Here is a 16,203-nt window from a genome sequence, read left to right as displayed (position 1 = left end):
TGGATATTATTTTTTTACTATTTTTTAGGTTTTATTGATTTATTTATAATTTTTTTACACTTTCCCTCTTTTTTTTAATGTTAGGGAAGAAAGAAGCCATGGGAAAGAAGTTGAGCTGGTGCGTATTGTGGCTTTGGGTATGGCTGGTTTATAATGGAGGTTGAGAAATTTGGGGCACAAGTTGACAGGGAGGCAGATCGTAGGGGAGATTTTGAATCTCCCATAGACAGCTACCCTGCCAAAGCCCAGTGGTAGAGGAATCTTTAAAGCTGGCAATGAGATGAACCATGGAGCACGTAGCCCTGATGAGGCTCACGAACCATTGAGAGATTCGCCTCGATGGAAGAAGGGATAGAGAGTAGATAACATTGCAAATAGAGAGAGAGGGAGGGAGAGGAGATAGCATTGCAGAGAGAGAGGTCAGGCTACGGAGTCTCGATAGATTTCAGTTTTCACTGTGGGGGGATTCTTTCAGGGAAGCCATGGCTTGGACTGTGATGGGAGAAAAGTGATTTGGGGAAGAAATGAAAAGCAAAGTGTGAAGGAGTGCCGACAGAGAGGGAGAGAAAGGAAGGGTTGCTGGGAGAAATTTGAGTGTTAGTGGAGTCCTTTCACGCAAACAGTGTAGAAAATCACATGTTTCTGACTTGGAGTGTTTGAGATATGTTCAAATTTGTTTGGATGCAAGGCTACTCTCACCCGTACAAGAATATCTCAGAAGAGCTGAGATATCTTGAGTCCCAAAACTAGGCAGATCAGACTAATTAATATTCTCACATCCTAACTCAGGCCAATCATGTACACCACAAAACTAGTGCTACTCTATTCCCATGTCACCCACTGTCACCATCACATCACCATAGACACAAGCACCTTCACCTGATTTGAGCTGTGAAATTTTGATGCAAGTCCAACTTCTAACCATAATAAAGCAAAAACAAGAATAATTAAAATATTGTTCAAGTTTATTTTAAAATATACTTCTATTTAAAATTAAAAAACTCATAATCGAGAACTTTGATATTCAAGTTCAATCTACAACATATGATATTCAAATCAACAGGTAATAATGTTCAGAATATATACATGGTAGAGGTTCCTCTCTTTTCTCTGAAAGGGTGAGGTGGTGGTGCTTTGTCTTTATAAAGCTGGTGTCTCTTGGAGGTTTTCCTACCAAAGAGAAGTGGTGTTAAGGAATGCAAGAGGAGCTAACAAAGCAATGGGAGGGATTAACACTCACGGAAGAAGAGAGTCATGTTCTGGCTGTACCTGAGGATACTGTTGATGTCTCAACTTTACGTGGAAAACGCAGCATTCTAGCTTTGATCATTTCTGATAAGTTAGTCAACTAGGAGGCTTTCCGTTCAACTTTATCCAAAATATGGAGACCAGTTGGATGGATCACTTTCAAAGAGATGGGTGTGAATAAGTTTTTGGTGGAATTTCATAATCTTGGAGATAACGAAAAGGTTTTAAAGGGTAGGTTGTGGATGTTTGATAGAGTCTTCATGAATTTGCAGGAGTTCGATGGAAGCCTATCAACACAAGATATTCATTTCACGTTTGAACCATTATAGATTCAAATGCATAATATTCCACTGGCAGTAATGACTCGTGATTTGGGGTCTTTGCTTGGATCATCTATTGGCAAAGTCATTTCTGTTGATGCTAACAAGGAAGGGGTAGGTCGGGGTTCTTGTTTAAGAGTGCGAGTTGAAGTCGATATTACCAAACCTCTGTTACGAGGTACATTTCTTCATGTTAACAGTAAGAAGCACTGGATTTGTTTCAAGTATGAAAGGCTCCCGAACTTTTGTTTCAATTGTGGCACAATAAGGCATATTCATAACTCATGTAAGTCTGTAGACGAGCAAGCTGGCAAAATTCAGTATGTTACTTGGCTACAGCCTACAGGCTTTCATCTTTACTTACTAGTGGTCTCGTTTCCAAAAAATACTGGTGCATAAACCATAACAGTTCTTCCCACCGGCAAAGAGAATCCGATGAGTTTGATAGAAACAATGGTGGTAACAGTAGGAGTAATTACAGGAGTGAATCTGGTGCATCATATGCGGAGGAATCTCGGGACAATGAAGTTGTAGTTACTGAAAAGGAAACGGTTGAAAAAGTTAATGTTATTAATCCTGTAACTGTGGAGGCCAGTGACAAGTTGACTTTGTAACGCCCCGGTCCCGCAGGGATCGAAGAGTTACTCCCTATAACTTAAAACTCACAATTTTTCAATACATTTGCAGACTTAAAAAATATAAAGTCATCAGAATACTACAAAAATCTCTTAATAAAATCCACCGATTCTCAGAATTCCTCTATGAGTAATCCACCATGCTTAAATAATCATCTCATCGATGCTCCATAATCCTGATCCTTAGCTAAACTATTTAAAATCATTTGAAAAATATATGGAGAGAAGGGATGAGTTATCAACAACTCAGTAAGCAGAAGGCATATACTAGGGTGTAAACATGAGCGTTTTCACAAAGTTCAGAATGCGGAAACAAAACATTTCAGTATCAACATGGAAATCTCAAAAATACATATTATCAGAAAATTAGGGTGACTTTTCAAACATTTTATATTCAGAAACCAACTTTTCATAATTAAAGACTCATTTGCCACAACATGACTGAACATCTTCATCTTATCATATCATATCAGAGCATCATATCAGAACAGAGTCCATGTTTAACCCCCATGGTAGGGTTGTGCATCCTGCGGAAAGCCAAGCAGAATATAAATCACAATGTTACCAAGGCGATTGCACACAGAACAGAAAACTACTATTATATCCTATGCAGGGCCAGAGGTCACTATTGTATCCCGTGACAGGGCCAGCGTTCACTATTGTATCACGTGACAGGGCCAGACATCAGAGCAAAACAGAATCAAAATCATAATAAGAGTCAGAACAGAATCAGAAAGTCATGCCAAAGGTTTTCATAAATCACATCATATCAGAGTACAGAACATCTTCAGAATAGAACAAAATCAGATCACAAAACATAATTTATGCACAAAATTTCATATTCGCTCTCTTTTTCAAAGTTCAAAAACAGAATGTAAAAAATAAGCTCATGTCTACACCAGTCATGACAGAAAATACTTTCTTCTTAAACAGAATCTCATGAGTAATGCAGAACAAATATTTGAGATTGTTTCCAGATTTCTTTTCATAACAAAACATGCACATTTTCCAAAAAAGACCTCAGTTCATTTTATTTTATGCAAAGTCTAGCATAAGAACCCTACTTACCTGGACTTCTTAGTCATTTCAGAATTTTCCTCAAAAATGTCGGACAATTAACAATCATCACCTATAAAATAATCAAGTAATTCCTATAAATTTCCAATCAATCACTTATTTCGATATTTAAACCTAAATACTAAAAGAACCTATTTTAAATCCACAAAACCTAAAATCCTCATAACCTTAAAATACCATCATTTTCTAAGACCATCAATATCTACTTAATCGAATTCATATTGAAGAAGAAAATTTATCGAATAAATATTATGATAATTATATAACTCAATAAAAATTAATATTCAAAATATCTAAAATACTAACAATATTTTAAAAATAAAAAGAATACATTGGTTACTAAAATTTCCATTAAATAAGTCATGAAAAACTCCTCGCTTAAAAAAAATAGGTTTACTTCCTTTAGTTACAATATTATTAAAATATTATTTACACAAAAATAATATTTTATGAGTCTTAAGGCAAAACCCATTTAAAGATAAACCCCAAAAAGACCACTCATCCGAAATAATACATCTAAAACATACACCGGTAATAGTACTCGAATATTAGGTTAACAATTTACATATATATATATATATATTATATATACACATAAAAAAACAAAACAATTTACATATATATATATATAGACACTCTTAAGAGAAAACTAGCAGTGAAACGGAAACAAAAACACAGAAAATAACAGAGGTAGCGACAACAGGGACTTACACCAGGAGAAGTTAGGGCCGCGTGTGACGGCTGGGCTAGAATAACGTGGTGGTGCGATTGTCGAGTTGGGGAGGGAGTGCGGCGGCGAAGCTGCCTATGCTGGGCGGCGAGAGCGAGAGAGGCAGAGAGAGATGAGTGGGAGGGAGAGCGAGAGAGGCAGAGAGAGAAATGATGGCGTGCGGTGGCGACAGGGTTGCGTGCAATGGCTTCCGTCGTGTAACATGACTGAAAACCTAGGGGCATGGGGAGAGTGAGAGGCCGGCAGAGGGAAACTCAGTGGAGGACTTGAGCAAGAACTTGCTCTGTTTTTGGATGGATAAAACAAAGTATGGGGCTTGCAGGGTTGGTTGGAAGGTGGTGTCCGATGGAGCTTGGGATTTGGTGTTGCTCGTATACGGTGGAGAGAGGGGCTACGGTGCAACTGGGTGGTCTGGTTCAGCAGCGTCACTAAACGTGACAATGGTTTCCTTTTTGGGCTGTGGCTGGGGGTTGCATGGCTTTTCCACAGTAGTCCCGTGGTTGCCACTAGGATAAGGGGAACAAGCACGCGATGCTTGAGATGTGGTGGCCGGTATCCGTGAACCGTTGCTGGTCTTGGTTGCCCACAAAGCAGCGGCGTGGAAAAGGAGGCTTGAGTGGAGGTTTGCGGCCACGCTATTGCTTGGTTGATACCGTTTATATATAGTGATGGGAAAAACCCTAGGGAAACTAGAGAGACATGTGTGCGGATGAAAGGTTGTGTCGTGTGTGTGCATGGAGTGGACCAAAGGATGACCTAGGGGAAAAAGAAAAAAAAGACAGAAAGAAAAGAAAACAAAATAAAACATGTGGGAAAAATAAACGTGTGAAGAAAATATAATAAAATAAAATGAACTAAAAATAAATAAATAAATAAAAATAGAGCTTGATTGGGTCCGGTGTTTCAGACTTCCCAAAGTGAGAATCAGAATATTCATATGCATGAGGTAATAACTGACAATGACTTGGTCAAAGATTTTGAGATTGGCTTGGATCAGCGGGTAGAAAGGAGATCTTCAGGGGGTCCCTCATGAAAAGCCTCATTCAATCTCAGTTACTAAATGGAGAAGAAAGGCAGGGGCCCATAAACAAGACCTTTGTACAAAATCTCAGCCTTTGGTTTAGGTCTCTCCCAATGGGCCTGCAACCAAAAGGCCACAGTTAACTATTGTTCTTAATATGGAAGGAGGCAGTCAGTTGAGAAATAAGAAAGTGAGACTCACCCCTACTAAGTGCACTAAGCAGAATGATATGGTGGTGGCTGTTATGCAGCCCCACTAGAACCAATGATTTGCCTTAGCTGGAACTGTCGAGGGTTTGAGAACCCTTGAACAATTCGTGACCTTCACCATTTGGTGAATACTAAGCGCCCACAAGTTATTTTTCTTATTGAAGCAAAGTGTAGTAGAGAAAAAAGTTGAGATTATCAAGAACCAAATTGGCTTTGATTGCAGTTTTGTCATTGGCAGTAGAGGGAGAAGTGGTGGTCTGGCTCTATTATGGAAATCTAATCTGGATGTTGAATTACTTTCTTACGCTCAATGGCATATTTCAATCCAAGTGACTATGGCCATTGATGGTAAACAATGGGTTTGTACAGGATTTTGTGGCAACTCAATGACTGCAAAGAGGGAAGAAAGTTGGTGTCTGCTTAAAGCTCTCAAGCGTCATCAGAAGAAAGGATGGTTATGCATGGGGGATTTTAATGAAATTATGTTTCAAAATGAAAATAAGGTGCTGCAAGGAGGCCTTTTGGTTAGATGGAAGTATTTAGAAAATCTATTGAGGAATGTGGTCTGAGAGACTTGGAGAATGATGGAGATAAATATATCTGGTGTAATGGCAGGGAAGAAGCAGATTTTATCAAATAAAGATTGGATAGGTTTTTTGGTAAAATGGAATGGCTAGATATTTTTGAACACTTTTTAGTGTCTACATTGGCTGCTAACTGTTCTGATCACAAGCCTATTTTGCTTTCACTAAGTCCAACTAATTTTGTTGTTAGTAGGAGCAAACCTTTCAGATATGAGGCTTGTTGGGCTCAGCAAATAGGTTGTATTGATGTTGTCAAAGAAGCATGGAAGTCCATGAGATGTTGCAGGAATTTGCTCTCTAGTGTTACCACAAGTCTGGAAAAATGTCAAGTTAATCTGAAACAATGGAGCAAGACTTTTCAAAAAGGGCAGACTAAGCTTATATCAGCTCAGCTCAAGAAATTGAAGAATTTGCAAGAGACTAATGATGGAAGGTATAATTAGGACATCAGTAATCTGCAGAAACAGACAAATGCACTTCTTAAGGAGGATCACATTCAATGGAAACAAATGGCTAAGCAAGCTTGGCTAAAGGATGGTGACAGGAACACAAAGTTCTTCCACAAATATGCTACTCAAAGGAAGAAGACAAATACCTTCCAAGGTTTTTTTCAAAATTTGTTTTCTACCTCTAATCCAGAAGACATTGATATCTGCATTAGTCTTTTACATAATTCTGTAACTAAGGATATGAATGCAAGTTTGTCTAGAGAATTTTCTGAGTTAGAAGTAAAGGAGGCAATTTTTTCAATGAATTCTCTTAGATCTCCTGGACCAAATGATTTTCCACCTGGATTTTATCAACAACATTGGGATATTGTGGGGCCTGGTGTCTATGAAGTAGTCTTGGAAGTTCTTAATCATGGAAGCAGACTTTTATTGCTCTAATACCAAAAAATAAAAGGCCATCCTTTGTTTCTGACTTCAGACCAATAAATCTCTGCAATGTTTTTTATAAAATTATAGCAAAGGTGCTGGCAAATAGATTGAAAAGAGTTCTTCCAGATTTGATCTCACCAACCCAAAGTGCATTTGTTGTAGGTAGGCTCATTTCAGACAATGTTATTAGTGCTTTTGAAGCCTTACATACTATGAAATGCAGAATGAAGGGAAGAAAAGGTTATATGGCACTCAAATTAGATATGAGCAATGCATATGATAGGGATTGAGTGGAATTTTCTGGAGGCAGTCATGAAGAAAATGGGATTTGCAAGAAGATGGATTGACCTGAATATGCAATGTGTATCAACAGTTTCTTATTCTATCCTTTTAAATGGCACACCTCAGCAAAGTTTCAAACCTACAAGAGGCATTAGGCAGGGTGATCCCCTATCACCCTACCTCTTTATTACATGCTCTGAGGCATTTAGTTACTTAATTAAACAAAGCTGAAAGGGATGGTATTCTCACTGGGCTTAAACTAGGAAGGCACTAAGTTTTGATCAATTATCTATTTTTTGCAGATAACAGTCACTTGTTCTGTAAAGCTAATTGCATTGAGTGGAGCAGGTTGGCCAGGATATTGGATCTATATGAAAAAGCTTCGGGTCAGAGGCTCAACAAGGATAAGACTTCACTATTCTTCAGCAGTAACACAAGACAAGAGCCAAAAGATTTGATCACTCGAGCTGCAGGAGTTCAAGCTACTTCTTCTTATGAAAAGTATCTGGGATTGCTTGCCACTGTGGGCAGATCTAGAGCCAACTCATTTAGGAATATTATTGACAAAGTTAAGGCTAGGTTGAGCAACTAGAAAACTCAATTTCTGTCTAAAGTTGGTAAAGAGGTGTTGATTAAATCCATTATCCAAGCTATACCTGCTTATTGTATGGGTCTTTTTAAACTACCAAAACAACTTATTAAACAATTGAATAAAGCTGTTAGAAGATTTTGGTGGGTCAACAGGCTAATGAGAGTAAGATTATTGGATCAAGTGGGATCATATGAGGAAGTCTAAGAAGATGGGGGGCTTGGCTTTAGGACTTTGAAGATTTTAATTTAGCCATGTTGGCTAAACAATATTGGAGGGTTCTTAAAATCCACATTCATTGGTTGCTAAGGTTCTTAAAGCAAAATATTTTCCACATGCCAGTTTTCTTCAAGCAAAGTTGGGTAGCAGACCTCCTTATATTTGGCAGAGTGTTTTGGCTGCTAGACCTTTGTTAAATGAGAGTCTTTTTTGGAGAATAGGAAATGGAGAACAGATTTGTATTTGGGAAGACAAATGGATTCCTCGGCCTGTTACTTTCAAGATTCAGGTTCAATAAGATTTCTTCAGCCAAATACTAAGGTCTCAGTTATATAGCCTTCCACAAAACAATGGAATACTCCACTAGTGCAGGCCATATTTTCAAAGAGGAAGCAGAAATTATCAAGACAATTCCACTTAGTCTTGCCAAAGCCCTGATAAACTTATATGGAGATGCACCTCAAATGATTTGTTCATAGTAAAGAGTGCATATCATTTCAGAATTGTAAGCAAAAGTCAGCAATAGGGTCAATCTTTTAAGTCCCAATCTCCTTCAGTGCCTTGGACTAATTTATGGAATCTCAATGTTCCTCAAGCTTGCAAGTCTTTTCTATAGATTGCATTTCAACCACAGATGTCTGGGGCAGTGTTCTATTTGTTTTCAAAAACATAATTTACAAAGTTCTACTTTCAAAGCATTTATGGAGGAGCTGCTTGGAATGTTTGATCAGAGTTTAATTGAAGAGTTTGCTATAACTACTTGGAAAATTTGGGCAAGAAAGAATGAGTTTGTTTTCACAGGCTTGTATTCTCATCCCAATCACTTAGTGCAACAATCTATTTCATTAATGAATGAATTTAAACAGGCTAACTGCATAACCGAAGCTTCTCTAACAAATACAAATCAAGCTCAATCAACTTGACAGGCTCCACCTACAAATTCTCATAAGATCGACTAGGATGCAACAGTAGATAAAGTCAATTGTAAGACTGTTTTTGGAGCCATTATTCATGATTGGGAAGGATCTATGATAGGCACAACGAGAAGGAATTATGACTTATACCCTGATCCTATGCTAGTCGAGACCATTGCTGCATTTTATGCAGTAAAATTCTGTGATGAGCAAGGCTTCAAAAATGTTATATTGGAAGGAGATTCTCTGCTAGTTGTTGATAAGATTCAAAAGCAACAAGTTGATGATACTTGTTGTGGAATGTTTATAGCAGAAACTTTAGTTATTTTGGCAGGTTTTGAAAATTGGTCAGTGAACCATGTTGGGAGGGATTGTAATAAGGCAGCTCATGCTTTAAGCAAAGATGCTTTGGGGTTTTAGGAGTCAAAATTGATCTCCATGAGATTCCTACTTGTATTCTCCCTTATTGTTGATGAATGAAGATATGATTTTCTTTCAAAAGATATTCAAATCAACTTTCTATCGAGAACTTTCCCAGCTAAACCCATTCAACTGAAATAGCAATGCTACACAATCCAACTCAGAAACTTGTAATAAACACACTTCTCAAATATTTTACGTAATTATTGTTAAAGCTGTTGAATATTTATCCTCATAATCTTAATGAGAAAATTGAGAAGATACTATTTTTTTCTTTTTGACGAGGGGGGAACCACCACACGGCAGAGCCCTTAGGACTCATGGAATCTAAATCTCTGAGGAGACTCACGTAGCAACCCACCGCCATAGCCTCCCACATAAATCGTCGTTTGATCCTAGGGAGAATCTAACCTGTGACATAGGGCTCATGCACACAAGTTCGCCATTACCACTTGGGCTACCCACAGGTACAATTAATGTAAGAGATTTACATATCTTTACATATCATCATTATGGGAGACGCATGCCTGAGCTGACCTCTGTTCCGTGGTGTAGCTCAGGTCATGACCCTGTTTACTAATTCCTACAAACCAGTCAACTGTGCACAAACATGGAGAATCCTATTTTCAAAGGTAGGCATATCAGCGCAAGTCAAATATTTCAAACCTCAGATTTGAATTTTTATAGACATTAGAGCAATCCTCGTAAATGGAACTTCCATCCGCGAGCTCTTTGTGAGGGTGAAATCCCGTCTCTTGGCACTCTTTCAGCACATTCAAGCCACCAGGGTCAGATAGCCGAAATATTCCATAGCTCCTGGAGGAAATTCCTTTCATAAGTTTCTAAATAGCATAACTCAAGATAATTTAGACTATCAGTTTTCAAAAAAGACTACACTGCTTGCACTGCAGCAGTCATGTTTATTTTAATAAAGACAGAAAGGAAGTATCCACTTGGCGTTTCTATTTACTTATATCTCTTAAGCAGTATGGATTCTAATAAATTGTATTTTAGAATAAATTGATTTATTAATGCATAGATTCTAATCAGGAACTTTGTGTTTAAATACTTCATTATCACAGTCTTCTGTAATACAGATCAAGGACCATTTTACCCAGAAGTTATCTGAAGTCTTCAAAAGAATAAGCAGAGAACTGTGTTCATAAATGACTGGAGAACTTGTTTTTCTGGGTTCACGAACATTAACTACCAGTTTTGTATCAGAAAAAGACATTACAAGTGATGCAGGGTGTTAACTAGGCAGGCAAAGCAGGATAAATTAGATATCAAATGCAAATCTGAGCTAAAGGCTGGCCATTAATGAACGGGAAAAAAAGAACCAGTAGAGCTGGCCCAGTGATGCATAAATAATGACTAAACGATGAAATCCACGGACTGGTGGAGTGCTATCACTTTAACCTAAAGCAAACCCATTCATGTTAAAGGCACCGCATGGAAACCAAGAACTTTGGTTGAAGTCATGGTGGAAAGCACAGTTGACTCAGATTTTAAAACTAATATCATATATCTACCAAAAGCACTTACTCCGTATATGGGTTTAGTTTGTACTGACACTTGGATTGTTGTTGTTGTTGTTAGCTGGACCCATGAATTCACTTATACCCCTATATAAGTGAATTAGCTTGTCTGAGGCTTGGAGGCTGATCGCCCTTGAAGTTTATCATTGCCTTTGATTTCCTTTCATTTTCATTTACTTTCTTTTTCCAAACTCGAGACCGACTAATCCTCATCTGCGTTAAAATTTTTGTAACTGGTTTTTAACCACCTAGAGAGCTCTATTTCTAATCTATGCAGAAATAAGGAAAAAAAAAAAAAAAAAAACAGCATGGCCCTAAATAAAGGTTAAAAATAATGAAGTTGGTGAGCATTAAACTACAGAGATGTTCCACACCTTGATGTATCAGTTGGAGCCATGACAATGGCAAAAGCCTCAGGTACCATTACCTGAAAATAAAATATAAAAGAAGTTCAATGTCTGTCTTCCTCATCGGTGAATTGGGACCCAGAATAAACTACTGAATGAACTATTATCTACCTTTGCAGGTAATACCACTGAAGGGATTTATAATCGTGAGCACTAGTTGAAAGTGAGAAGAACTATAATCATGCTAATCTTGTTGTGATTATTTTAATCCCAACATCAGTACAAACACTAAAGTGATCTATAAGCACGAGCACTTCCCAAAGAGAATGTATCACTTGCATACCAACGCAAATCTTTCTGTTGTTTCTTTTGATCTTAACACCTGCTCGTCACATAAAATGATATAACCGCACCACCAACCTTGTTGCAGAACCCCATCTATTAGAAGTGCTATTTCAAGATTACAACTACCCAAGAGGCCAATCTGTCTTAAATTACTTTAATTCAAAAGACATTTATTAAGTTCTGCAAGGCCATCAGAAATAATAAGATTAATGTGGGTCTCTCAAATAAAAAAGAAGAAATAAACGAAAGTAATTCCTCAATAAATGAAAAGGGCATTCAGACTGACTAAATTACCTGATATGAGTACTGAGTGTGCACATCTACTGATGACAAGAAACAAGTTTGGGACGGATGTGTCTGAAAACGAAATAAAAAAGTTAGGTGAGCATGTGAACAAATACTGATTAAGTTTCATCCAGAACAAACTGGATGATTTAAAAATATGGAAAAATTATTTAAAAAAAAAAACCCTCAATAGATGCTGAAAGCATTAATTATTGTGAACTCAGACAATCTTGACAAACTTTATTGTGTTATTGATGCCAAGACCCAAGAAATCTTCAAGTAGGTGTCTTTGAGAGAGCATTGGGAGAACAAAAGAAGTAATGACAAAGGAATATACGAAGAAAAACATGGACAGGTATGCATACATGGATCCAACCCACAGGAAAAAGTGATTGCTCATTTTGAATGGCAAAAACTTCCTCCTCGTTTATAGCCTGACACTGTCATTCAGAATTTAAGTCAGCAGCAAGAATAACTGGATTTAGAAATTGCGCAAAAACACAATCAATGGGAATAAAAAGGCCCTGAATACTAACAGAACTGGAAGTTGATTCCTGTTTGGGTATGATAAGCGTGGTTGCATAAAAGACTCCTTCTTCCTGGACACATGAAGGAGACGAACATATAATAACTTCGAGTTAGCAAATCATCCTTTTGAATCAATCCCCACTTCTCTAACATTCAAGGAAAGCACACCAAATAAAGAAGGCTTAAACCAAAGATAAAAAAAATCGTGACTTTTCCCATGATTATTTTAAGATAGCTATTAGCAAAGGATGGCACAAAAGATTTGAGATTCTGAGAAGAGATGAGAGACCTTGCAGAAATATTGGTGAAACCTGCTAACATAAAGCATCTAAGTCTGGGTCAAAAGAAAGACTATCCAATAACTTTTTTTCGATTGAACAACTATCCAATAACTGGACCAATCATACTGTATGAAACACATTCACGATCTAGCATTTAGTGTGAAAGCATGATTCTTACAAGAGAGGCACCAAGAATGCCACAGGTTTCCAGATCCTTATCTGTGTTGTCTTTAGAAAGTTCAAGAAAATCCTCCATCAACCTTGTTGGCTAACATGAATATAATAATCACCTATTAGCCACATATTACCTAAGGCAGACATAATCATGGAAAAGGCATGTGCTTGAAGCAATTCAGGGAACTTGAAAACTGAAAAAGAAGATATTGTTTCAGGTAAGCTAAAAAGCATTAGGCTCAGAGAGATGATTCTGCACAAGTACGGTGTTACCACAAAATAAAGATAACAAAGAACTAAAAGGAAACAGAATAGAAAAAAAAAAAAAAAAGGCATTCAGTTCAAGTGTTCTTACTATATGTACATCTCGCAAGATCTTAGATGTCATCGACTCATCATACAACTTTGAGTGTCCATGTTCTGAATCAGCAACAGTAATATGTGAAGATGTTTCACCTTGAGGTACCTTCTCTACACAAGAGATTATAGTAGAAGGAGAAGACAATGTGACAGTATGAACTGTAATATGCCGACATTTGCAAGCTTTCTCAATTGTTGGACAACGAAATTCAAGCAAAGAGCTACTAGTTTTAGAATCCACTGTATATATAGATACCGTCCCAGAATTCTTCTTGTTAATCATCCTCGAGCTATATAATGGCGAAACAGAACTCAAATTAATATTCTGCCTGCACTAACAAGATTCTGCATAGAAATGGTAAACTTCGAAATTTGTACCGAGGTTCCTGGAAATGAACATAATTTCTCTGGAAAATGTGAATTCTCATTACCTTTGGTCTCACATTTCTGTTATGCCAGAATTTCTAACCTGAAAGGAACTACAGCCAATAAGGAAAAAGCTCAAGATGGGTCGTGGCAAATCTGAACAACATAGACCATTCAAGTTAAGCTCTAAGATTATCCATGGATGCTCAATCCATTTCCAAATAAATGGGTAGTAATAAGAATTGTTTTAAAGGATCAACATCTGTAAGTAAATTAATTGATAGATAGCTCCTCTCTTGGATACTTTTGAGTCATTCATGAGTTCCCAATGCAGGGCAAAATGATCCAACAATGGAAAAAAACAGACTGTAAACAGTCATTATGGCTCTTCATGCCCCATAGAACTTTTTTGCTGTCAAAAGTAAAATAATTGAAGCAACAGTAATGCCAAGTTACACTTTAATTTTCATCTTAATTACACATAAATGCCATAACCTTGATGAGATAGAGAAACACAGGCCACTAGCAGCATTTTAATTTGTTTGCACGTTCTTCACCAGACTCCGGGAAATCAGTATCAAGTATTGGAAACATTGCTAAATCTAATTTACTTAAGAAAACATTTCATAATTAAATTTATATCACATATGCAGTCCAGACTCTAGAATCTGTGTGGCAAACACACCCCTTATATCTTACGTCTAGCACATGTTGACTCACTAATTATCATCTGCCCTTCTAGATATATGATCGATACAGTTTCAAGACAGGCACCTACAGGGTTTCTGTACCTTGTTATGACAATGTTTTCCTTTTGATGAATTATCAATTCAGATCAGAGACAAAGTCATGAATAATCCTAAGAGTGAACAGGTCCTCAGCAAGGAGTTTTCCACAAGTGCACCTCAGCTAATTGGAGGTGAAATTCCCCAGTCCAATTGTGTCAAGAGTGTGAACACGGAATTTCAGACCCAGGATATTCGGTTTCTACAGCTCACCCCAAGATCACTACGCCACTCCTTAGAATTGCTAAGTTTCATTGGTGACTTGGGACACATTTTCTCTATTTTTTCCTTCATTTTAAGAAAGAAAATAGAGAAAAAGTGTCTCAAATCACTGCATACATTGGCGATGCTCTTGTATATGTCCCGTATACTCAAGCCTTTGTCTACTTTATGCTCAATAAAATTTTGTTTATCGATAAAAAAATAAAAAATTAAAATTAAAATACCAATGCCCCCTAGGGTTGGCTCAAGTGGTAAAAGCCTTGGACTTGGTGGTATGCTCCCTCCAAGTCTAAGGCTCAAATCCTCTTGAGTACAAACAATTTCTAGGGGTCATCGAACTTGGGAAACTTCTCTTTGAATTACCCAATATGCACTTACGAAAAACTCTTTGCTAAGGGCATGTGCACCTCCGGAATTAGTTGGGACTTTGTTCTCGGACACCCAGTGCCAATAAAAAAAATCACCAATGAGACATGGAAATTCCCAATTAGGAAAAAATTCCCTCAGTCATATACATCTTCATCTTTAAGACACCTATTCTATGAAGAGAGCAACAAGGTACAAAGCCCTGATCTTAAAGCATCATTGTAATGAAATCAAATCGAACATCTAAAATTGCTCACTAAAAAAAAAATCCAAGTCAAAAAGTCACCAATCAGAACAGTTCTGGTTATCAGAGACGTCATCTGGTATTTATACTCCAAAGTACCTATCTTTTCCATAAGCAAGCTTTGAGAAATTAAAAGCAAACATAAAATCAGAGCATTATAATTTCACAAGAGTCATTACAAGTCAGTTTCAAGAGGATGTTTTCAAGCAAAAACGAATATAGAAATTAAGAAATTGCTTTCAGTCTTCGGATATGGAAATTATATACAATAAAAAAAAAAACAAAAATGGTTATCATTTAATTAAAGAACGTAGAAAGGACCTGTTGATGAGGTGGTTGGCGATTCTGCAGTTAAGGATGATCGGAATTTGGCTTGCGAGCTTTTCTTCCTTTACTCTTCCTGAAATCAAACTCATCGAAAAGGAGAAAAACTTAAAGACGGTCGGGTAGGAATTTTGTTTTTACACCCACCAATACAAATTTGCCACATAGGAGGTGCAAGAATGAAATATATGCACCCGCACGCGTAAGATTTCCTCTTCCCCTCCTCTCTCCCACGAATACTTCTTCCCCTCTTTCAGATCTTCCCCCTTCCTTCCCCCTCCCTCTCTCCCACGAATTCTTGGGGCCACTTCATGCCAAACAAGTAACGGTCACTTGAGGCCCACCATTTCTATCACTGCGTGTATTTTAGCTGCTCCAATGGTTTGATTTTAGGGCGTTGCTTTTAGAAGACTTGTCTTTTTTTTTTTTTCCTTCTCTTCGATGATCTATTCTCAAACACAGTTCTCACTGTGTCTGGTTCTAATTTGAGACTTTTCTTTTTGCAAGTAAATTTCAATTAAAGCCAGCTGATCATGAGCTACGTACAGAAAATTAAGAATTAACCAACCTAAGACAAAGAAGATCAGCGGGCATGGCTAACTAGCAGTCAGTCACTTTTTTTCTCTTAAAATTAGTTGCTATTAAACATGTTCACGAAGAAGCTTATAATCTGAAAAACTGAAAATGTGGTTCGCTCATGGTTTTATTCTCGTACTTTCTAGGCAACCAACCAAAATGTCAGTCCCCTTGACCAGTTGTTGCTTCAAGAGAGACCGTGTAGAGAGAGAGGGATAGAGGTAAACAAAGACCGTACGCGGGTGTAAATAGAAAATTGCTGATCGGCTGGGAGCGCGACTCGAAAGAGCTTATCATTTTTCATTGCTGATCGGTATGCAATGTCGTTTTTGCTGT

The 16,203-nt window shown here is 37.5% G+C and overlaps 1 protein-coding gene across 25 annotated transcripts; it reads right to left on the bottom strand.

Moving 5' to 3' along the window:
• Window positions 1–968: 968 nt before the first annotated feature.
• LOC121254900 (AMSH-like ubiquitin thioesterase 2) lies at window positions 969–15,948 on the bottom strand. Of its 25 annotated transcripts, none has more exons than XM_041155110.1 (14): window positions 15,289–15,942; window positions 15,010–15,086; window positions 13,416–13,453; window positions 12,980–13,329; window positions 12,629–12,718; window positions 12,178–12,240; window positions 12,007–12,081; window positions 11,651–11,713; window positions 11,355–11,495; window positions 11,039–11,091; window positions 9,793–9,942; window positions 6,026–6,121; window positions 4,969–5,150; window positions 969–2,105 (listed from the first exon to the last, which is right to left on the bottom strand). In XM_041155110.1, the coding sequence occupies exons 4-13, from the start codon at window positions 13,265–13,267 to the stop codon at window positions 5,060–5,062; spliced, it is 1,110 nt and encodes a 369-aa protein (XP_041011044.1). In that variant the 5' UTR covers window positions 13,268–13,329; window positions 13,416–13,453; window positions 15,010–15,086; window positions 15,289–15,942; the 3' UTR covers window positions 969–2,105; window positions 4,969–5,059. The 25 variants fall into 25 exon arrangements, with proteins under 25 accessions (XP_041011044.1, XP_041011042.1, XP_041011039.1 ...); XM_041155108.1 differs by having other exon boundaries at window positions 12,980–13,274; window positions 13,416–13,463; window positions 15,289–15,941; XM_041155105.1 differs by having other exon boundaries at window positions 12,980–13,274; window positions 15,289–15,941.
• Window positions 15,949–16,203: the final 255 nt, after the last annotated feature.

The sequence above is a fragment of the Juglans microcarpa x Juglans regia genome, chromosome 3D (genome assembly GCF_004785595.1).
Source record: "Juglans microcarpa x Juglans regia isolate MS1-56 chromosome 3D, Jm3101_v1.0, whole genome shotgun sequence".
NCBI classification, from domain to species: Eukaryota; Viridiplantae; Streptophyta; class Magnoliopsida; order Fagales; family Juglandaceae; genus Juglans; species Juglans microcarpa x Juglans regia.
The sequence above is the reverse complement of the archived record's forward strand: the minus strand, read 5'-3'. Positions and strand labels throughout refer to the sequence as shown.